Below are 23,527 nucleotides of genomic sequence, written 5' to 3'. Positions count from 1 at the left end.
AAATAAAAATAAAAAAACACAGTTGGTGGAGTTTTTCTGAAGATCATTTCTAAAAAAATCAACCTATCAAACGTCTGAAAAGCTTTATCTGTTCGCAGTTCAAAACCACAGTCTTTTAAATCTTGAAAAGCAATTCTTCATTGATGACTGTCAGATTTTTAAAGAGGAACTGCAGCGGGTTGGTTTGTTTTCTGTTAATTCTGAATCAAGCGGTGAATAAAGCGTTCTGTGATCCGTACTTTGGCAGCAGACCACATTTATTCCTGTTTTTTCAAATCACAAAAACTCCTCTGAAAACTGCTTTCTGCACAGTCTGTGGTAAACTATTGTCTGTGACACAAACAAACACTTTAAACTTGTCTGTCAGTCCGACTGAAAACTGTCAATGTTCCTGGAACTCATTTCAGACGCTGTTCAGGTTTGGACGTCTGTATGGTTTATTCTCATAATTCATGTTTTATTTCTTGAGTTCTTCTTGACTTTCCGGCTCCTCCTCTGGTTTTAGACCCCTTGACTTCTCCATGTGTCTGATTGTCGTTTCCTGCCCTGATGTGTTTCGCCTGAGCCTGAGTGTCTGACTGCCTTCTCTTTGCTCTGGTCTTTGATTCATCTGTCTTTTTGTGTTGGTAGTTCTCCAGTGTTTCAGGTCTTGTTTAAACAACATTTTCATGTGAAAATTGCAATTTTTTGTCTCGTTTTTGGCGTTTGTTTACACAACAACGATGCTAAAAGCAGAGTTTTCACCTGAAACTTCGTCTAAGTGTAGCCTCAGTCTGTCTTCTAGTGTTTGGACTTTCCAGCATCTCATTGGATTTTCTTGTGATCTCAATGACTTTTTGATATTTTGGATTTTTGGTTTTCTTTAAAGAAAGTTAGTTGTCATCTGTTGCCTTTCATCTTCCTCTGAGCTGAAGGCAGCAGCTCAGTCGTACACTGGAGACGAATCCAGTGGATCCAGGCTTGTAGATCCCTGGAACTCTTGAGATGCAGCCAGACTTTCCTCACGGTCGCTTCAGTAAACACGCACGGCCGAGCTCCTCTTATGAACTGGCTCTAACGGAGTGTGCTTCACAGGCTCGCCAAAACTTTACACCCCCCATTTCTTTGAGGAAGATCTATCAGCGGGCCGGCGCTGTGAGCAGTAAACTAAGCCGTTCATCTGATTAGGGCAGCGCAGAGCAGTCTGTGAAATTTCCCCGGCCCAGTAAAGATGGGAGTCGAGATTTAAAACCTCGTTACTCGGCCTATAAAGGGACTTTACGAGCAATTAGCGGGCCGCGGAGGGGCCGGGGGAGGAGAGTTACGGTGTGCAGGCTGGGGGGGGTCGGAGAGAGCTCAGGGGTGACGGCCGGGGCTTTCTGAACGGTCGGTTAGCCTGTGGTGGTCCGTCCGGCGGCGGCAGCCGCCGCCAAAAACCGTGTTTGACCCACTTTGCATTAGCGGCGCTGGTTTTTAAGGAAGCTGATGATGGCAAGACAAATTTAGCTGACCTCAATGAATATTTAAGGAGCGGCGCATCGGCAGCGAAGCAGACGGGTTCAGGCGGTGCAGGCTGACTCCAGATACCTGCTGGGACGGCCGCTTGGCTGCTGAGAAATGAAAACACAGCAGAGACCAGACTGGCAGACACTCGTTCTCTCTTTATTGTAAGAATCAACTCACTGAGACTCTCTGTGGTCTGCTGGGAGTCTCTCCAGGTGTTTCCTCATTTCTTTCCTTCTTTGTGTTTATGTAACTCATAATGTGTTGTTTTCTCTGTGCTTCATGTCACTTCATCATCATTTCTGTCTTTTCTAATTGTTTTCTAGGTCGTTTTATGCCTGATAATGTTTGTTTTGATGTCTTTGTGCATATTTTTATCATATTTGTGGGTGTTTATCTCAGTTTATTGTGATTTCGACCTCTTTGCCTTAAATTTGTTGACTTTCCTGAACGTTGTTGGCAAATCGTTTTGTAGACATCAGTTTTTATTCTTTTCACTGATTAAAGTTGCAATAAGTGATATTATGCTACAAAACTCATTGTGAAAGAAAAAAACTTGACAAAGACACTGACGACAGATGGTTTAAAGGGAAAGTTTCTTCAATGACAGGTGAAAAATTGTAATGATTTTAATTATTTTTATAGTTAAATTCTTACTTCTTGCATATTTAATTTTTTAAAATACTTTAAAGATAAATGTAAACCCCACACAGTGCCACCTCTGGATGGTGTCCAGAGCTCCCAGCAATAACCAGGAGAGCCAACAGAGGAGTGGAGCTTTTCTGGAAAAGGGTAAAAAATAACACGGTACACAGACGCCGTCTTTCACAGAATCATTTGTCTTCAAGGTTGTGACTTTTGGGTGTTTTTCATATGAATTTGCTCTCACTTGAGTCTCTCTGATCGTTTATTTGACAGTCTAGCTGTTCTCTGGGGTCTCTTCAGTCACTTCATGGTCATTGTTTGGGTCTTTGCGTTAATTTTAGTTGTTTATCTTTGCATTAAATGTGCGTCTCTCTGCTCGTCCGGCGTCTGCATGATGTTTGACGTCTTCTTGTCATTGTAAGACCTTGTGAGCCTGAAGCCTTTTTCTCTAACAGGATTTCTACCAGAGGTCAAAAAACAAACCGTATCATCTGATCTGGCTGCATTTCACTTGAAACATCAGTATTAGAAATCCCACTAGGGTAAAGTATGAATTACCCAAGGTACCAATCATGTGTAAGCATGGGCTGCACATTCTTATGTCCACACATACTGTACATTACGACAAGGACAGTCAGATCAACTCTTCAGAGGATGGTGTACAGAAAAAACCCCCAAAGACCCTGACAATGTGAGAAAAACAACCCAACAACCCAGTTTTGTTTGTTTTTCAAGAGCTTGGAAATAGATATAAAAAAAACACCAAAAAAAACAAAAAACAAATGAAAAATGCACAGTCCTTATACGAAAACAGCTATTTTCATCTGAACACATTCAAAATAAGGGCAGTTTACTGCTGTCAGGCAGGAAACAAACAGTAAAGAGAACAAACAACTGCTCAGAAATGCTTCAACGCTCAACTCACCACAGAGACTCTGAAAAGCTCTGGCAGGTTGTTAAATTCACACAGGAGAGTTGATTCTTTCATTTTGTAAACGGGACAGGAGGAAAACGGTGAGCAGTTGGGGCTGTTAGGCACCGCGAGGCCTCGGACGCAGGGCTTCGGGTCGTTTATCAACAATTGGAGCAGCAGCTACACGATTTAGTCCAGTCTTCATTGCATTTTCTTAATCACTGCTGCTCAGGCTTGTGTTAACGTTGAGTAATATAACTATTTATGCAGGTCGGCACAGTGTTAATAATAGAAGAAATCCAAATTAAATAGAAAGAGCATCCTGATCAGCCTGGATTTCTCCGCTTCTCGCCGAGTCCGGGTCGGTCTGCATGAAAGCGTCGGCCTCATGCTTGAAATGTAAATGCGCCAGATTGAAATTGACTGCGCTCTCCGCACCGGCAATCCATCATTTATTCATCCCGCCGTCGTTTTGGTCCAGTTAGGCCTCCGTCACCATCAGAGAGCGAGGGATTTCCCTCGCCGAGCAAACAAATCGGGGAGGGTGAAAGAGATGCAAGAGGCGAATGAAATGGAATGAGTGATGGAGAGATGGGGGGTGCTGATAAATAGAGAGGAAGAGAGGAGGGTGTGCAAACGTGTTTGGTAAAAAAAAAGAAGAAAGGAAAACAGAAATGGCTCCCGAGGGGGGATTGAGTTTCCTCCCAGCGGTGGTTTCACCGCACGCCATTCGTATTTTATTATCGCCGATCCTCCAGCGTTAGCCTCTGTCGTCCTGCGAGACGCCCATTCAATTTCACAAATCTGACGAACAGACGCGCCGCGGCCCACCGTCGTAAACAACCCCACCTGCAGATTGTGTCAGAACGCCGCCGCCGCCGCCGCCGGCAGCAGCGGGCTGCTCTCAGGTGTCTTCTTTTGGATTTATGTACACGAGCTGGAAAACTCTTGTTCCCTTGTTGGTTTTACGAGCGCTCGGCCACGAGAGGGGCGAGGGTCAGAGTGAGAAACGTAATCTCCCCTACATCTCCTCTGACCACACACACACTCGAGAACACACGCCTGAACCGCCGTGGTCACCAACGGGGGAAAAAATACGGCGGCGGGTGTTGGACGACTTTTAAAATGAACGACGGCAGCTACAAACTTAAATGTGAATCAATTTACACATTTACGCCAACGTCTTTTTCACTTAAAACGATCATCTGTGTTATTACCATGTTATTACTATGCTACTACTATGTTATTACTGTTATTACTTTGACAACTGAGCAGTTTTATTAAAACTCTGAATCTAGAGCCTCCATTAAGCCTGAAGCACGTAACTTTACTCTGGAGGAGAAAACACTTAAGGCTGTTTGTCTGCCTCTCCCTCCGTCCCTCCCTCGCTCCCCCAAAGCTCTCATTTTTTTTTTACAGCGCAGAGTAGCGATGATTTGTGCGCCGGAGCCGGCGGCATAAATCACAGGTGCCTGGATTTGCGAACCAGCTCATTTAGCAGCGTTGAGGGGGGGGAAACCAGCAAACGGGAGCAAGTGGCGGCGCCGACCTGACCTTCAGGAGATGAAGAAGCGGGCGCTCAGTTGTGCTGAAACGCCGCATATTGAACACATCATTCAAGAAAAAAAACACAGTTTTGGACCGGGAGAAGTCAGGGGAAAAGGGAAAAACGGCGAAGCCAAAGTTCCGCCGCATAAACTCAAGATGCTCGTGATAAAAACTGCTAATTGAAGGAAGAAAGTGGCGAGCCATTAAAGTGATTTACCAGCGTCTTGGATGCAACTCCTGTAGATATAGTTTTTATTGCTCAGGCAATATTGTGTAAATGATCAGGACAGAGTCAAAAAATAAACCCATTAACTCTGCGAGAGATCAATTTATTGCCTGAGAAAGCTTGATCAGAAAATAGCTCCAGTGTTGTGGTTTCTTTTTTTTTTTGTTTTTTTTTCCTTCTTCTTTTTGAGTTCAAATCAAACAAGTCAAGCAAAAAGTCATCAAACCAAATCAAACAACTCCCACACTGAGCCGGGGTGATGGAAAAGAGAGAGGCGGGAAACCGTCGGTTAGATCAGAGTACTGAGGAAGAAAACTACTTTCTGAACTGGATTGATTCATACTTGAAGATGATTATCTCAAAAAGTTAAAATAGAAAGGCTTAACTTTAAAACTCCTGAATCGCGATGAACCTTTTGGGTAATTCAGTGTTTGTGTTCGCATATAAGGTTCCGTTTACGTGACAGTGAAAATGAATCGTCTGTCCCCATGAATGTCTGTGTTGTTAAATTGTTAGTGTCTGTAGTGTATATATGTGTGGTGTCATTACAAAAAGAACCAAGAGCAGCCACTTGTGACTACACTGCAACAAAGGTTCGCCCCAACACAAGATATCGACACTGAATTAAAGAAAATGACTAAATAAAATGGGATGAGACATTTTGACTGAAAACAAGACTAATGAACATTCAAGGTTTTGAATTTTTGCAGTTTTTGCAGCGTACAACAGTTTCACAGTTTCTGAATCATGTTCCAAACATTGCTGTGTAAATGTGAAACTTTTCTGAAACTTTTTCACTAGAAATGTGTTAAAACTACAGCTGAGCCATTAAAAACATGGCTAATAACCTACGGTAAGAATAAGTGAGAACAAATCCAACTCCAAACATGTTTTCTTCATGTTTTCACATGAACAGATATTTTGCTAGCTTAATGCTACTTTGCTAGCATTGAGGAAGCTAGCTTCCGGATGGGTTATGCTTATTTTGCTGTTTATTACTTTTTGTTTTTAACTTGTTAACTGACAAAAGTTTAAGAAGATACAGAGAAACATGTCAGCAAAGTACAAAAAAAAAAAAAAAAAAAATACAAAGCATCTCCACTTATGAGTTTGCCGTTTAAAAAGAAAACACGAGCTTCTCGTGTCGCTTTGTAATGAACTCTTCAGGAAAAGGTATAACAGTGACTTTTAATGAAAAATTGCAAATAACCGTCCCAAAGCAAGGAGTGAAACTGACCAGAAGACCCGGTCCTTGGTGACCCTCTCCTGGAGTAAAGTCCACTTGCGGCCCAGGTCAGCTGAAGCAAACAGCTGGTGACAAAGACAGAAAGAGAGAACGAAAAAAGAAAAAGACAATTAGAAGGAAAAAAAAAAAGAGCACAGTCGAAGGCTTGTAGCATTAAATTACAAGCCTGACCCGAAACCTATTACCAGCTGGATCCGTCGCAATGGAGGATAAATTGAGAGTCTGTCTGGGAGGGAGAAAAAAAAAAAAGTTCACCCAATCAAGCTTCTGAATTTCATGGTTCACCAAGTTAAGACTGAGCACAATTAATTATTAATCATAACAGGCCTGCTTTCTGTTGTGGGGTGTGTGTGTGTGTGTGAGTGTGTGTGAGAGAGAGAGCGAGTTCCACCTGTTATGAGGAGTGAGACAGAATATGCATTCATAGTAATGTGTGTGTGTGTTGTGGGAGTTTGTTGGCCATTGATCGCGCCCGTAATGAAAGTGTATCGATTGGCGCCGGCGTGCAGAAAGCAGGAATTCACCACGCAGATTTCCTCCAAAACCCCTTCGAATCAAACAAGAAAAGAGAGGGAAAACGTTCCTGACGTACGGCGGGCGGAGCAAACTGTTTTTCCCCGCTGACCTTGATGGAAACCTGCCCCGGCAAAGCGCCGTTTACCCCCCCTTCCCTCGCATCCTCCTCCATCTAAATGATTTTTTTGTTCTGTCTGAGTGGATTCGTCGCCCCGCTCCGCAGCCCGCCCATATGGAACAGATTAAAACCTAATTCAATCCCTTGTTTAATTACCCGTGAGTTATGAAAGTTGTGGAGGTTTTCGAAACTCTCCGGCGATTACGGCCGACGTCCCGCCCACAACTTCCTGTTTTCCCGTTTCGATGCCGAGTTTTCCGGGTTTCTCCCGGCACTCACCCTGCCCTCCTTGCAGTAGGCCAGCATCTTGTCCTCCTCCTTGGGGTGGAAGACCAGCGTGTCCGGCGTGAAGGCGATGGACTGGCGCTGGAAGGACGAGCCCTCGTCGGTGCTGATGAACAGCATCTGGTCGCGCTCGTTGATGGACGAGCCCACCAGCACCACCTGGAAGAGAGGCGGCCGCGATGAGAACCGGTTCAGAACCCTTCCTTCCATCAACCCTCCGTGTTTCCCAGACCGCAGCGACAGAGTATTGATTATCTATTCAGAGCTTTATAGCTCATAAAGTGAAGGCATTAAATAGGGGGCACCTGCCAGTACACCGATCTCCATCACGGCCCGGACGGCAAGCAGCGGCGGATCGATCCCGGCTAACGAACCGGTCTCGCTCATTAGGAGGTCGTGAGGAGTGTGAAGGTAGTGACAGGGTTTTTCTTTTTTTTTTTTTAGTTTATTATCATGATCACTGTGTTGTTTATGATTCTTTACAGTCTGTTTCTCCGGAGAGGGAGAACCGTTTCAGACTCGTCTTCAATAACCCAATCCTCTACTTGTTGAGTCGTTGGGTGCGGAGACCCAGAGCGTAAACATTCACCGTTTACAGGAGCAGAGTTCAGTGACCACAGATACCGTTTCCTTGTAGCGTAGAGTGGAGTCTCAACACACCCCAACCCGCCAACACACTCCAACACCATCAAAACACTCTTGCCGTCCTGCTCTCACACACCTCCCCATATGCATTTCCAGCCATTCTTGCGCCCCTAGTGGTCAAATCGTAGAAGTGATCTATGGCTCCAACAGAGCTCAAGGTGTTGAGAATGGATCTCCTTCAAACGTCACTACAAAAAAAAACAACAACACAAAACGCTTTCTTTCTTTAAAACGATTTAAAGGTGCTGTAGGCAGGATTCGGCATCTCCGCCATCTTGCTTAGGTTTACCTTAGGTTTACCTAAGCAAGATGGCGATTTGAAACCCAGCACAGCCAATCCTGTCCTGTTTTCTCTGACATCACGCCCTTACGCAAGTTAAGCCCCTCCCACAAGAACGTGTGACGAATGCCCCTCGACCAATCACAGTTAGAGCCTCAGGGGCTCTTCTGATTGGTCAAAGATACCTGGAGCTGTGGAGATTCCTTTTCAGCTCAGAACAGAGACAGATGGAAACGCTGCGCCCTCGCGGTAGTGCAGTTATGCTACACTCCTAAAGGATTATCAATGGATACTCTAACATTTAATCCAAAGAAAACACAGAAAAATTAGCATTGACTAGCAAAATCCTGCCTACAGCACCTTTAATTTTAACAAATTTTGATTTTAAATTTGATATTTTTTTTCTAATGGATTATTTACTCATTTCAGTTTTTTAAAGTCTTTTCTGAAAGATTTTATTTTTTTTAATAGTTTAACCAAATTTTTTAAACAGGTTTTGATTTTTTTTTTTTCCTAATTTAGGAAAATCCCTATTTGTTACTCCTCATTTTATTTTTTTTTTCCTTTTCTTTTTAGCCCTTTCAAGCAATTTCAGTTAATTTGGATGTTTTATTTCCACATTTTTAAACAATTAGTAGAAACCATTTATAGTGACGATACGACATTAATTTTTAAAATGATGGTGTATAATTAAATACAGTTATTACTTAAACATTTTGGGCTTTTGGTGTACAACAATTAATAATGTTTACAGCATGTTGTTCTGTTTTTGTGTGTTTGGCTTCATGACAAAAATCAAACACCACCAGTGAATGATGAAAACTACATCATTTTCAGAATTTCTGAAGTTTCATACAAACATACATAGATTTCAAAACACTGCAATGTAAGTGTGAAACTTTTTTAAAAGTAAAATAGAAAACAAAATTGATGCAAACCAATTGAAGTAAAAACTCTTCTGAAACTTTGTAACCGAACGACAGTCAAAAGAAAAGAGCTGAAACACGAAGCGTCTTCTGTTGGTTCAAGATGCAAACGATGTCTGGATTTCTAGATTCAGTCCTGTGAGGGACGGTGCAGACTGAGGCGGGAAGCAGTTTCTTTATGGGAGCCATGAGTGTCTACTTCATCATTCTATATCACTGTAATAAATTTCACTGCCTTTTCAGCTGAATGCTGCAGTTTTTCTTGACTCTTGTCAAATACTAGTAAAACAAGCCATTATTAATATGTCTATTTTGCGATTTAACTAATTTTCTCTTTTAACGGTTATAAGTAAAAGCTTCAGCATCCCGCTCACACCGCCGCTGCAGCTGACTCACATCTTTATTCTATCAGGGAAATTAAATGAATTTATCTGCTCGGAGACACACGCTGGTGAGAACCGCTGTAGTTTTCTCGCCGTGGCGGCGCGTACAGCATCTCCTCCGCCTCGCACGGCGGTGGAGTCAGGAGAGCGTTTCGTAAAATAATACTCTGCTTTTTGTTTATTTGGGAAAGTGCTGAGCGAGCAGCTGTGCTGGGAGCTGAACCGGGCGATAGCTGTGCTTTCCAGAGTGTTTTTGTTTTTTGTTTTTTTTTGTTTTGGTGCATTGCTTTGGGGCATTTTGAATGTTTCCCATGAATTGAAAGATTTAGCACTGGAACACGTGGACAATGTGCCGTTTTAATAAGACAGCGGTGAACATAACTGTTGAGACTCTTTGGCCTTCTGCCCCCCTGCAGACGCAGCGAGCATCAATCACGGCGTTTCTGCCGATACGCCTCTCACTAAAGGACGCCGCTCACTTTAACCCGTTCGCTCTCTGACTGATGGACGACCTCAGGGTGAAGAAACACGCGCAGATCAACCAACTTCCACAGAGAAACACAAAAAAAACAGAAGAAGGTTTCGAGCTGGTCGGTGTTCAGTCTCACAAATTCCAGCGTCAACAACAACATTTGGAAATTTGAGCCCATTTCGAAAAATAAATCCATGAACATATTCAATACTTAAAGTGAAAACATATCGTTTTTTTTTTTAGTTTTTTCAGAAAAGTTGTGCAACATTTTGAAAACATCCGTTTCAATGTGTTTTCCTTCATTTTCAGTGTTTTCATTAAACTCCATCTTTGCGGCTGTTTTTAAAAAGTTGCATTTCCAGTGACTCTGAACACCCTTGTCAAGTGCAAATACTTCATTTCTTTACATTGTGACTTATTTTTTTCATGTTTGAGGCTCAATTCAACCACATCACATATCATTCAAACACAATATGACTTGTCTGAAAGAGTTAAAACACCTTATTATACTGTACAGAATCAAGTCTTTCAAGGTATTGTTGTTTATGGTTTCCTGCTATTTTCAGAAATATTGAATATCATCAGCATCACACACTGGATCCATTGGGTGAACCAAGAAATCAGGAATAGGAAGTGTTCAGGGAAGACTTAAAGAGGCCACATGCAGCATTAAAGTCATACCGCTGGTGGACACTTGGTGGCAGCACTGAGTCAGAGTGTATTTTGCTGCATTTTGCTCTGCTTTCAGGTAATCTTGGTAGGTAAGTTCAGGATGGGAAGACGGTGTGAAAGCCTTGTTTACACTGGAACTTGAACCGAGGTACTCAGACCAATGTTTGGTTGTTAGTTTGGTCGTCCAAATAAATCCACGCCGATCTTCAAGGTCAGAGATTAAAAACTGTGCACATGGAGTAGCAAAGTGAGTTTTTAAATGAGAGGAATATTTTTCAGCTCCTTGATCTGAAGTGACGAGAGTGTTTTGTAAAAGCTGAATGAGTCAAACTCAGGACGAGGAGTCGGGGTGTTTGACGGTGAATCAAACCATTCGTCCAAATCAAGCCCTCCAGCTTTTTTAGTAGTATACAACACATGAGAACACTCTGAATGGAATACAGTCGGCTCTTTTTTCTTTTCTTTCTGTTTAGGTTTGATGCAGCAGTAGAAGGGAGCTCTTCTGAAAAAGACTCAGAAGTCAAAAACTATCAAGCTTTTTGTTGTTAAACCACCTCCTGATTGTGCCCCGTCCTCTCAGATCACATCTTTTCACAAAGTTTCTCGAGGCCACGGTGTAAAACTTTCAATATTTCAAAAGAGAAGGACAAAGACGCGGTGAGTAAGCCATGAGAATGCTGCGCGGCGCTCCTCTTTCCCAACTGCTTCAGCGTCTTTCCAGATTTATGTGGCGCCCGTTGGCGGGTCCCGGCCTGAACCTTTCAGCCCGGTTTATTGATACGACCCCTTTGACTCAGATAAGAGTTACTGAAGGGTTCAGGCTCCTCTTTGCCTCTCAGACGCCCGTCGCAGTAATATAACTTGCCAACAAGTGGCACTCTTGTCAAACAAGAGTCCCCAGCCTGCCTCCGACTGAACAGATAAGACTGAAGTTTTGGGGACAGCTTCAGCAAAGCGGATTTGGGGAGGGCAGATTACTCTTCTCCTCCTTTAGCACAACTTATGATCCTTCCACAATCAAAGGACTTTGATACATTCTTCCCTCCGTAACGATTTCCTCTGAGTAATAACGCCGGCTTTGGGGGGAAAGCACAGTGCAGCTATTGTGCTTGGCAGATAAAAGCAGGCTCTAAACTTCCTGTGTCTGCTCCTGAGACCGCCAGGGTGGGACACATTAGGAGGCGCTCAGAAACAAAACCCCGCTCCTTCAAATCTGCAGAAATGGGCTTAAAGACCAGAGCGGCTCTCGCACGTACAATCTCCACCATGTTTGATAATCCCGGGATCGCAGTCTGGTCTGGTAGAGCTCTGTTCACACACATCGCAGCGAATCAGCCCGATAATCTATAATAAGACAACACAATCTACTTAGAGGCTTAAAATAGCTCCTGGAGGAGAGCCGGCGTGGAGGCAGAGCAGGGACAACATGACGGTTCAGGCGGGATTCGAACGTCTTCAAGCTTCTGCAGTGATCATGATGAAAGTCTGTACATGACACACACACACACACACACACACACACACACACCCTTAAACATGCCCATATGGTGCATGTTGACACAAAGGCGATATCAGGAGGACACCTATTTTGAGATTAGCCTGGTTTGTTTTGGATTTGTTTGAGCCAACAGGATCAAACCTGACTGGATGCTGTGGTTTCCTGCCAGACTCATAAAAAACATCCTGTGAGTCCCTGAGATGCTTTTCACTGATACATGAGTGTTGGAGTGTTTTTTTTTTTTAAATGCAAACAAAGAAATTACAGTGCAGTGACTCTATGGTTAAGGGGAATGTTCAGATCAGGGGCGTCGAACAGCCTAATTCCATTTTGAGTGGTTTAGACCAGGAAAATAGAGCAAAAATAGCCTTTAAATTTAAACTTTGAAGCTTTTCTTGTTGTGGTATAGAAAATCTGATGAAAATGTTTATATATAATCTGCTAAATTACCACAATCTCGACATAAATCCAAAGATATTGAAACCTTTAGGTGCAAAATGCAGTAAAATGTCCAAAAACCTTATCCTACAGCTGTTGCATTATGGGTATTTTTACAAACTCACTCTGACCACGGATCACTTTGAGGCTGATGCTAGTTTGCTAGCTTTCATAACAGCATCACTGATATCTCAGCTCTAAATCTCAGTGTTTTGTTTTGTCAATACTAAAGAAATTTGCTGTAAAAACAAAACAAAACAATGTTTTCGTTGAAATTTGACCATTTGCTTGGTGGTTTGGTGGACTGGATTGGAGCTGAATGACTCCAACATTCTGTTCTAGTTCGGTGAAAATAGACTATACTCTCTATGGGATACAATCTAATGATCTCTTGAGTCGACAACATTCTGACTCAGAAATCTGGAAATAAAGTTCTCTGGACTCGCTCGACAGCTGTGTATATTGAGGATTTCTTTATTGGAAACATACTATTTAAGACAAAGTGTTGTAATATCAATGTCCAAAAATCTCACACAAGAAGGCCTCCATCTTAAAAAAAGACTGAATAAAATATCTGACACATCTTCAAGCACCATCACTTCTAAATACATGTTATCAAAGCAAACCCTTTTTAATTAATCTTCAAGTGGGTTTTTTCATTATGTATTTATTGTCTCTCAATCTGGGATCTGTCTGTTTTATCATAGAAATGTATATTTAACAACAGCGGAAGACAGCAGAGGGTGGCGATGCTGCTTTGTTGGGTTATCAGTCTGTTTGGAGTCACTTCCCTAAAAGGAATCTTTCCCATTAATGACAAACAGTATCCTTGATATTCAGAAGCGGCCAGCGCATGCTGCTGGCAGCGTTGCTTATGAAGGAATTATTTATAGATGGTGGGTTTGTTTTGGCTCCAGTTTTCTGTCTCGTCGTGACAGTAAGAAGATGACACAGCGGCAAGCAGCAGGACTAATGGTTTCTCCTGCCGACGACTCTTTTTTTGGGGCAGTGACAGGGAGTGACGGAGCACGGCGCTGAACTCCGCATTCAACATAATTACATGATGGATAGGATTCAGATAGAGATCCAGAACGTGTGTGACTCACGAAAACATCAAGAACACAACTTTGAGAGGTATAATTTAATCGTCCTCAAGAGAAAGGATGAACAAAGGCGGAGGATGAAGCGCGGTCGTCTGTTCTGAGAGACGCCTGGATCGGCACGCCGCTCGCTGCTTACAGTGAGTTTCTCCCGGCACAATTACTTTCCACTCAATTACATATGTAAATTGCTTGGTTTCTGATTCCCAGGGAGAAAGCGAGGGGGCCCCGTGCGACGCCGGCTCATCCAGCCGTGGTCTGTTGGGAATTAAGACCCGGAGCTCAGGAAACACCGAGGAGTTTGACAGAGTGTTGTTTAGCATTGACCTTGGATGGGTATTGAACTGTGTATTTCTTTTTTAAAGCAAACAGTTTGTATCGTCGAGAATCATCAAAACAAGCCTTACTTAATGCTTGCACTCTCCGTTTGCTGACGCTTGGACACATATATGGCAGATTTACACTCCCACACAGAAAAGCTCGGTGGAGCCTCTGAAGGAGAATTATCAAAGTTATTTCTCCTTCACAAAGGTGTGTCTCGTAAAGACCAAGTTGCTCCTTATCCGACAGAGATTCTGGTCAGATCAAAACTCCGTCTCTTCATCAGTAAAACGCAGATGTTGTAATCATCCGAGTACGAGATCCACTTTGTCTTAAATTGCCATGCCGCAGTGGTTTTTCATCAGGGCCAAACAGGGACTTCAATGGAATGATTAAACGAGGGAGATACCGACGGAATACCATTAGCGAGACTCTCTTTGTGGGGGATTTGGACAAAGGAATTGGAAGGCTCTTACTTAAGTCTGGCCTATTTTTCTTTTTTGCCAGTTTGTGACTGAGGGTTTTCTTCTTCAAAGCCTGACGCTGCTGCTGACCTCTAGTCGCTGGAACAAAAAGGACATCATACGTTATCATACGAATTTCCATCTGTGTGGTTTCTCCAAGCACAGTTAACAGTCAACAAAATTCGACGGAATCAATAACCAAATGGATTGTGTTGGGTGCGCATTGGCAGCTGAATGGGAGACCGTTCCCTGACCGAACGGGCGTCTCGCGCCTGCCGTCGCCGCGTCCTCGTCGCCTCGCGGCTGACGAAGGTGAGGCGAGAAACGAAGCCACTGCTGGTCGGAATGGAGAACCGGGGAAAGCAAACACGGGCGACACGTTGTCCTGCGAGGTGTCGGATACGGGGAGGTGAGAGGTCCGCCTTCGCCCCGCCGTGGCGACAGCGCAAATGCATTAAGCCGGAGGTGTTCTGCTGAATTATACATCCCGGCCTCCTCTCCGGCTCTGGCTACAGCTGTAGGACAGGGTAGATGTGAACCGGTTCCAGTCAAATCCCACTTCTTGGCTCCGGTTCAGGTGCACACGTTGAAGCGCGAGCACAGACTGTGAAGTGGGTCAGGTTTTTACAAATGCCCTGAAGGTGATGCTGAGAAAAGAAGAGGCGCTTCACAGAAATCACAACCAATTTTTAAAAATAGACGCCCTGTACAAACCGATGACAATGAACTGTTAATGCATCGCTACTGAGGACACTATAAATGAGAGTTCAGTAACATGAACTTCTCCTTTTGTAATATTTTATTCCATAAAGGATATTAAAAACCATCAGATGTTGTAACTGTTTTATCAAAAATAGTAGCTGGCCAGGCTGAAAATGCGATTGATTCAACTGGAGGAGGGTTTGACAATAACTCGGTTAATCTGCTAGACGATGATGTGTGATTGGTGATATTGTGTCATATATTGGAGATTTCATGGTATAATGTGTCATATGTTGCCCATTTTAGATCATATTGTATCATATATTGCATATTTCAGGTTACATTGTGTCATATAATGGCTATTTCAGGGCATATTTACAATATATTACTAATTTCAGGAGTACATTGTGCCATATATTGCCCATTTCGGGGTATATTGTGTTATGCATGATCTATTTCAGGCTATATTGTGTCATATATTGTCCATTCCAGGTTATTTTGTGTAATATATTGCTAATTTCAGGGGTATATTGTGTCACATATTGTCCATTTCATTGAATACTGGTTAATATGTTTCCCATTTCAGGTCATATTGTGTCACTTGTCATTTCAGGGGTATATTTCATTACATATTGTACATATCTGTATTTTTAACTTTTATTTTAAAATGTCACCTCTCTGTTTTTCTTGACTATATTTTCTTTTTATAAGTTTTAAATCGAGTTTGGGTTTCATGTTTAGTCCATATTCTCTCTTTTATATTGGGTGATATATCTCTACCTATGTTTACATCGTAGGCGGGGAAGCGAGATTAATTTTCCATTCCACCGTGTTTCTTGTACGTACAGAAGGACTGACATTAAAGCCGACTTTGACTTTGACTTCTTAGACGTAAAGACGGGTTGATGGGAAAAATACAACAAAAAAGAAAAAACCTGTCAAAAAATTGTGGAAGGTGAAATAGTGAAGACTTTAATGATCTCGCCGGCTGCGGAGATATTATTTGAGCATGAAAGGATTCAGAGGATCAGGAATCTGAAGGTCAAAGCTGGATTGTCCTGTTCTTCTGGCCATTACAGGTATGATTCTCTACTGGACGTGTCTGCACAGGATCAGGAGAACCCGAATTAACGCCAAATGTGGACAAGATCCAGAAATCCAGTTGCCTTGTTTCCAGATTGAGCACAGTATTCCAGCATGTTTACCCTCGGCCTCTCTGTGTGTGGTGCGGTTCTTTGAAATTCCCCGTTGACCCGGTTCAAGAAAAGCCACGCTTCCATAAACGGTTCAGAACATAGCAAATGGTCGAATCACCGACTTGTTTTTCATAGATCGGGGTTAAAGCTTTTTGAGGTCCTGCTTATCGTCCTTCGGCAGACGCGTAGCTTTGAGGGGGGGAGAGTGGAAAAGCCAGGCTCGCCCGAAGCTCGACGGCGGCGTGACAGTTCAGGAAGTCGCAGCAGACCGACGGTCTCATGGCTCTAATGTAGGATACCTCAATGAAAGACACCCAAGGACACTTCAGCATCAACCCTCCAACCACTTTACCAACCAAGCATTCGACGTTCATAAAGAGAAATACTTCAAAAACAGGCAAACTGCACTAAAAGGAGAACAAGACTTTCATTTATTTTTTTCCATTTTGAAACAAAAAAAAAGTCAAAGAAATCAAGCACTCTGTAATTTTCTCTCCCCGTTTCACATTTTCTCAGACAGCCGGAGGTTTCCACTGCCCCCGACTTCCTCCAGCTGTCTGGACTCTCGCCGATGGATCTCTCTATCTACATCTCTCTGCTGATAGCTCCCCCCCCCCCCCCCCCCCCCCCCCCCTTACGGGGCGGCTGATTGACGGCAGGTTGGAGTTTCTCCTTTGAAGTGATGGAGACAGCGATCAGACCGCTCTCCTTTTTTTTAATTACATTCCTCTGTCAAGTTAAAGGAAGAGAAAGCGAAAGTAAGAGGGAAGAGACGAACCTCTGAGCAATTACTCCACACTTAATTACATAAGGATGGAAGAGAGAGAGAGAGAAAAAAACCCAGGTACCTCACTGCCAGAGGCGGCGTGGGCGTGAAAGACTTCACTCTGCACCTGAAAGACTTTCCTCTGCTACCAGTGACACACACACACACTCACACACACACACACACACACACACACACAGTTCTCCATCTGCGTGACTTCTCTATTCTGACACCCAGAAACACAATATTATCCCGGCGGGGTTACGAACAGGTGATAAGAAAGGAGTTCCAGCCTCGGCGTATTTATTTACTCACACATAAAATCTGCCTCCGAAAGTAAAGTCAGCATTTCACCTGCAGGGTCAGGAGGTCTGCTGTGGCTGAAGCCAAGAGCACCAAGTGATTTTGTGATTTTCGCATTTTTTGTTTTTGTTCCTGAGAAGTTTGGATTGTGTTTGGAGAAGATCGACGTTCCTCAGACCTGACGTTCATTTCTCAACATGTGGAGTTAGAGTTAATCCTTTCCGTACACCTGAGTTAAATCCATAAGAATATCAAATATAAATGGAAATAAAGTGCTCCAAACTGAGCTGAAATACAGATATAGCATGAAATATTTTATTAATGGCAGAAAACCACAAGAGATATATATACATATAGTGGAGAGCATGACTTCAACATCAGTCCCATCAGTATTCACTGTCTTTCAACCTGCAAGTCATTCAACAATTCTCAAATCTTTAATTGTTGCCATGTAAGAAAACTGAGTTTTTGGCCCTTCTTTCAAAGAAACATCAACATTATCCATCACAGCGTGCTGAAGCGGATCTCTCAGGTTTGTGCATCACATGAACACATAACTCCGTCGAGGACCTGACCTCCTTGATGAGCTGTGACTTCGAAAAAAACCTTCTCGTTTAGTTCGGTTTAATTCCAAAGACGCGCAAACAGCAACTCATCAGCGGCAGTAAAATACTGACGAGAAGCGATTCCGCTGCCTGCTTTTCATTTCAGCAATCACTGGGGAACAGAGCCGGAGCCCAGATAAGATGGAGTGGGAGGGGGGAGCAACATTTCCAGTTTCTGAATCCGTTTCATGTTGGGAAACTTTAAAGTTTGTCGCTGTTATCTGTGACGGCATTCGCCAATGTCCATCAAGATGGGAGTCCAGCAAACAGACGAGTCAAAGGAGGACAATCTCTCCAGGTTAGACACTAAATCGACCTTTAACCTCGCTTAAAAAATAGCTTTGTGCTCAGATTTTAGGTGCAACTCCCTTCAACATTCAACCACAAAACCAGATGCACATCTTTAAACTCATGTTAATTTATGAGCACCCTCTGACCCCGCTGACCCCTGCATCAGATCCAGTGATTCAGACTTTTGGTTCACATTTGGTCCACCAATGCGTCACAATCGACCAGCGGATCATGATCCAGCTGATCCCAGTCAAACAGTGGATCCTGGTTGACCAGTAGAGTCTGAACTGTGGATTAGGCAAAGGAGTTCCGTAAAGATCGGAGACGGAGTCTCCACAGCGTTTCTCCAAGCATCCCAGCCAGACAAAGAGCACAATGGAAGCTACGCTCAGGCAGACATGAGGCTCAAACACAAACTATTTCCAGCAATGACGACTGACACAACCTCCAGTTTTCAAACACAACAAAGCCGCCAACAGCTCTGTGTACACACCCCCTGTCAGCCTATACGTGGTTAAATTCAGCCAGACATTCACTCAATGCCTCTTTTCAAACAATACTCAAGTTTTATGTGGTAAACATAAATTTAACTGGCATGGAGATTTAGCGCAATAAGCCTCGTAGAGGCATCGGTATAATTAGTCTGAGTTCAATGAAGGCAAAACACCGCAGCTGATAATCTGTACAGTCCATCTCAGTAAGCAGGTAATTAGTTTTGGATTAAAAAAAAAAACATTATTCAATAAGAGAAAATTTTGAGAAAGCATCTGATGCAAAGTGTGAAAACAGAAACTCATTCGACTAAGGAGGAAACTATTTCATCCAATCAGGATTCGGGAGCCTGTTGACATGACAGCGGCGCTCGTAGCCGCTGACAACACTTTTTTGAAGCCTCAGTGAATGATGGATGGATGAATTTCGCGTTGCTCCGGGTTGACCTGCTGGTCTCTGACTGCTCCGGTCAGCCTTCTGCCGCCAATCCGATCGCTTTAACTCTGCTTTCTGAGCTAAACGAACCTGAAACAAGAGGCTGACGGAGGCCACGCTGGAGGGAAGCACTCTGGGACGATCAGTCATGTCGACTTAATTTGATTAATGCCTGTGAAGTTTAAAAAAAAGAAAGAAAGCAAGACGGACCGCCGAAGGAAGAGAAATGGACGCCCCTCAACCCCGAGACAGCCGAGAGACAGAGAGTGAAATCGCAGCTTACAGTAGATGGACCTCCGTGCTGCCCCTGACCGACACAATTAAAAGCATTACGCTGCCAGGAGCCGCACACACACACACACACACACACAGTCTGCCAGCCCTGCCCTGTCAGCTCCGCCTGGCAAAATTCAATTACCACTTATCACCAGTGACAGGGAGCAGCGCTCTGACTGGCATACATATCCTTCCTGCCGGACACACACACACATCCGTGTGCCAGCACACACATCAGGATCCCAGCTCTACATGAAAGCAGGGTCAGACCGATAACAGCAAAGCCTGAGACGTCCCAGCATGCAGCGGGGCAGCACAGAGCCAGCAGGAGGCTTCTCTTACGACACTGCAGGTTTACTGCGAGCGTCTCTGGAGCTCACGAACACCAGAGAAACGCATCATGAGACGAGGTTTTGGACGTTTATGAGTTTCAGCAATTCAAGAGTGAAACCGCTGAGAGTGTGCGCCGGTGTTCTGGTTTTTACACAGTTTCTCCCCTCTGTGGTTTTCCTGCAGCCCTCCTCCCTCAGAAACAAGCGGCTTCCTCTGTTCCCACAACAAGCAGATCGCTGGTTTAAAGCGGAGCCCACTGGCAGGCTGGGCCACAGGCGCATTAAACCTGTGGGTTATGATTACTCCGCTGCGCAGTGAAAAGCTCCCCGTGGCAAACGGCAAACATGCAAACGCTCCCCGCAGAGGACGCCGCCGCTTGCAGCAGATCTATATTTACATCCTATTTCCATCGTCATTCATCATTCAGATTCTTTGCTCTGGTAGACGTTCTGCCGAAGACGAAGACACGATTTGAGTCAACAAGCTTCCTGCACGTGAAATCAGACTTTTCCCCGAACAATAAAGACGAGTGATTTTACAAGAACCCGGACAGTATTTTAGCCACTCGAGGTGCTAATTGCTCTTCTCCTCCACAAAGGTCGATTATCCAGCTGAGGAGAGCTCTCAGGATGAGATGACCGCCGCTTTCAGAGCCGCCGAGCTCCCTTTCGGCGCGCCCGCAGTTTGGAATCCAATCAGAACTGAACCTGGGAGTTAGCAGGACGGACCTGGAACGGGCTCAAGCGAAAACACAAGGGCGGATAATGATCTTAATTGCTGCGGAGAGGTTTGATATGGCGTGCGTGGGAACAAAAACCCATTAGCTCCATCGGTTCGCGGCCGTGCTGCAGGGCACTTGCGTGGTGCAGATAATTGATTTGAGCAGATATGGAGTACTTAATTGGCTGGATGACAGTGTTTAGGGGAATTTGACAAGAAGTGGGCTTTTTAATAAAGAAAAAAAGCAGATTTCTCAGCAGTGTGGAGATATACTGTGGGCTACATTTTGAAGCTTCTCCAAAGTGTTGGGAGTCCCAAGAGCCTGACTTCACAATACAGTTTATAATCTCACTGATGCGAACATGCAAACTATACAGTTTCCAGCAGATTGTGTAAAAACTGTGTCCGAAGCGGGAAAGTGGCGAAAAACCTTTGGATCACGGCCAAAATTCCCTTATTTCAATGTATTTACATGAGCTTAATTCGGGATTAGTAAATCAGGACCTAACCGTGTAATTTCATGGAGATCAATCATTTGTTTACCTGAGATTAAAAGAAAGGGACACATGGAGGTTAACACTGATGCTGCTGCTGTGAGGAGCTGCAAAGAAGTTTACCGGTTCTGTTCTCACAACGAAGGTCGTGACCTTTGGTTCATAAGATTAGGAACGAGTCTGAAAGTCGTGTTTGTGTTTTGTTTGTTTGCGTCATGCAGGTAAAGCCTTAAACTCGCTACATGACCATGTTTTCAAGTGAAAATAGAAAACTTCTGTTGTGTTTTGGGCGTTTATACGATAACGGTGAACAAAGCCAGTGAAAACACAACTTTTTGAAAACGGCTCACGAGGTGGAACTTTTTGAAAATGCACCGACTGTCTTTATAGAAACTTGTCATTAGTGTTTATGGTGTATTGTTCTCTGTGTGTGTGTGTGTGTGTGTGTGTGGTTTCATTAAGAGCGATAACTTATGTCCTGTCATTTAAGCATTTCTTCCGTTTTCGTGTAGACCGACGTCGTTTTCAAAACGTCGCCATGTAAACATGAAACTTTTCTGAAGCAAAAATTTAAAAATGATTCATTTTGACTTGAAACATCGTGTAAACGGGCGACCTTGATCTGAGCTGTTGCTCCTCCGTGTGTGACAAATATAAAAATATGTCAATATAAAGTGATAACAGGGATTCTGTAGTCAAATGAAGTTACTTCTGTTCATATTAGATGTAATATCTCAAGCAAACATTGACTTATGTGATGCAATTAGCATAAATAACTTACTGAGGCATGAAGATGCTGAAAACACCAGTCAAAAATCTGAAATGTTGCACATTCTGCTGATAGTGTGCGAGGACCTGAGGTGTGTGTTTCCAATCAGTCAATAAGAGTCATTACAGTGTGAGGACGGTTATGCAATAAGAAATGCATAAATCTTCCAGATAATAGAGTTTTCTAAAGGATTTCATCACTTATTGTTAAAAAAAAAAAAAAAAACGTAGACTTTGGGTGCTTTGTGTGGCGTGTCTGTTTGGAAAAACCGGCTGAAAGAGCTCCAGACAAAGCGGAGCTGACAGCTGGCATTAATCAGACGTGAAAGAAGTGACTAATGACTGAGGTGCAAACAAGAAAAAAGATCAGTCTCCTACTGACTGCACCTCTGGATCTGCTCCGGTCATCGGTGGTTGTTTTCTTTTACAATGATTTTCAATTAACTGCAGTTTCTTTGACACAAAGCCACACATGTTCCCCCCCCCCCCCCCCCCCCCCCCACAAGAGTTAAAGATTTCAGTGAAAAAAAAAAAAAAGTAGACATTGGCAACGCAGACCTCACTTCACTGTTTCTGTAAAATGTCCCTCCGCTCGGCTTATACAGCGATTTCTAATATCCGGAACAGGCCGGGAGCCGGGGATGGGATTTGTGAACGAGCGAGAGGAAAAAGTGAGTTTGACAGAGCGTGGAGCAGATTTACCGGGCGCTGGGGAAGCGAGGCGCCGGAGTCAGGTGCTGCAGGGAAACTTCTTTAAAGTGTCACGCCGGATGTCTGCTCCGCTCCACCTTCAGCTCCACCGCAGGATGGAGGTACAGGAGCAGAGCAAACAGCGAACACACCCAGCCAGGACCTGACACTCTCATAAGCTCCTTTTCCTTTTAGAAGCATTTGATGTTTTAACTCACAGCTTGTCGAACAACTTTTAGCAGGATCTTAAGAACGTGGCAGAATCTAATTACACCTCTGAACGCTGTCCAATGCTGAACACAAAACCAGGTTTAAAGCAGAAAAACAATCTTCAATATTGCGAAACACAGTCTGAATCTCGCTTTACACTCAACCTGAGCATTTCACGCCAATAAAAAGAGCTTTTTGTGACTCTTTCGGGAACATTAATGCAAAAAAATGCCTCACATTTTCCCACAAATGAGGACATTTTGGAAATGTTTATGTACACCCACTGAGCCGAGAAGCCAACTTTCAGTCGCTTTCTAACCTCTAATGCAAAAAGAAAATAAGAGATCCTGCCGGATATTGACAGCCGGATCTAAATCACTGTTGTCGGAAGCCTTTGGGACGTATTCAAAAACCTCCCCGACAAATATTCTTGGAAGGAATAAACGTGTGTGAAGCCGAGGGAGTGTACAAACAGCGGCAGCGGCGCGCTGGTATCGATTCAGGCTGAAGGGAATCTGTTCATTAAGAGGTGTGAAAGACAGACGAGGTAAAAAGCCCCGCGGAAATCCATCTGCCGCCTCACACAGGTAATAAATGTGTTTCCCCGCATTTCATTTGGGAGGATTGTAGTCGGAGAGGAACATAATTCCCCGGAGACTGTGGCCCAAATGTGGTTAAAAAAGAGATCGTGATTACTGGATTTCCCATTGCTGGGACCGAGGACTGATGCAATATCCTGAGATGGAGGCTTAATTCATGAAATGAGATGGTTTCCATGTCAAGGTGGCAACTTCAAGTTTGCTAATGTTCACTTTGAAGTAATTCCTCTGATGCTTCGGCCATGTTTCAGACACTTCTTGAACATCCCGTTCTTTAAACTTTTCAAACAATCTACAATGCAAACACCAGTTTAGTTGAACTTCTCATCGAACTGAATGTCCTTCCACAAACATCTGAGAACGTTAAACCAAGCCTGGCTTGCTCTTGATCAAACTTGCTTTATCTGCCTCACGTGACAGCGGGGATTACGTCGAGGGAACCGCCACTCGGAGAAGGTTCCCGACGGTG

General features: G+C 43.7%; 1 protein-coding gene across 5 annotated transcripts in view; it reads right to left on the bottom strand.

The window, feature by feature from the left end:
* Nucleotides 1-23,527, bottom strand: part of sorcs2 (sortilin-related VPS10 domain containing receptor 2) — a 284,563-nt gene that overhangs the window by 52,552 nt on the left and 208,484 nt on the right. For all 5 annotated transcript variants that reach the window (XM_030086674.1, XM_030086655.1, XM_030086664.1 and 2 more), the window contains exons 4-5: nt 6,974-7,138; nt 6,052-6,125 (exon numbers count right to left, since the gene is read on the bottom strand). In XM_030086674.1, the coding sequence (XP_029942534.1) occupies nt 6,052-6,125; nt 6,974-7,138 (239 nt within the window). The remainder of the gene's footprint in view (nt 1-6,051; nt 6,126-6,973; nt 7,139-23,527) is intronic.

Source organism: Salarias fasciatus, chromosome 3, assembly GCF_902148845.1.
Source record: "Salarias fasciatus chromosome 3, fSalaFa1.1, whole genome shotgun sequence".
NCBI classification, from domain to species: domain Eukaryota; kingdom Metazoa; phylum Chordata; class Actinopteri; order Blenniiformes; family Blenniidae; genus Salarias; species Salarias fasciatus.
Note: the sequence above shows the minus strand (reverse complement) of the source record. Positions and strands in the feature narration are given on the sequence as shown.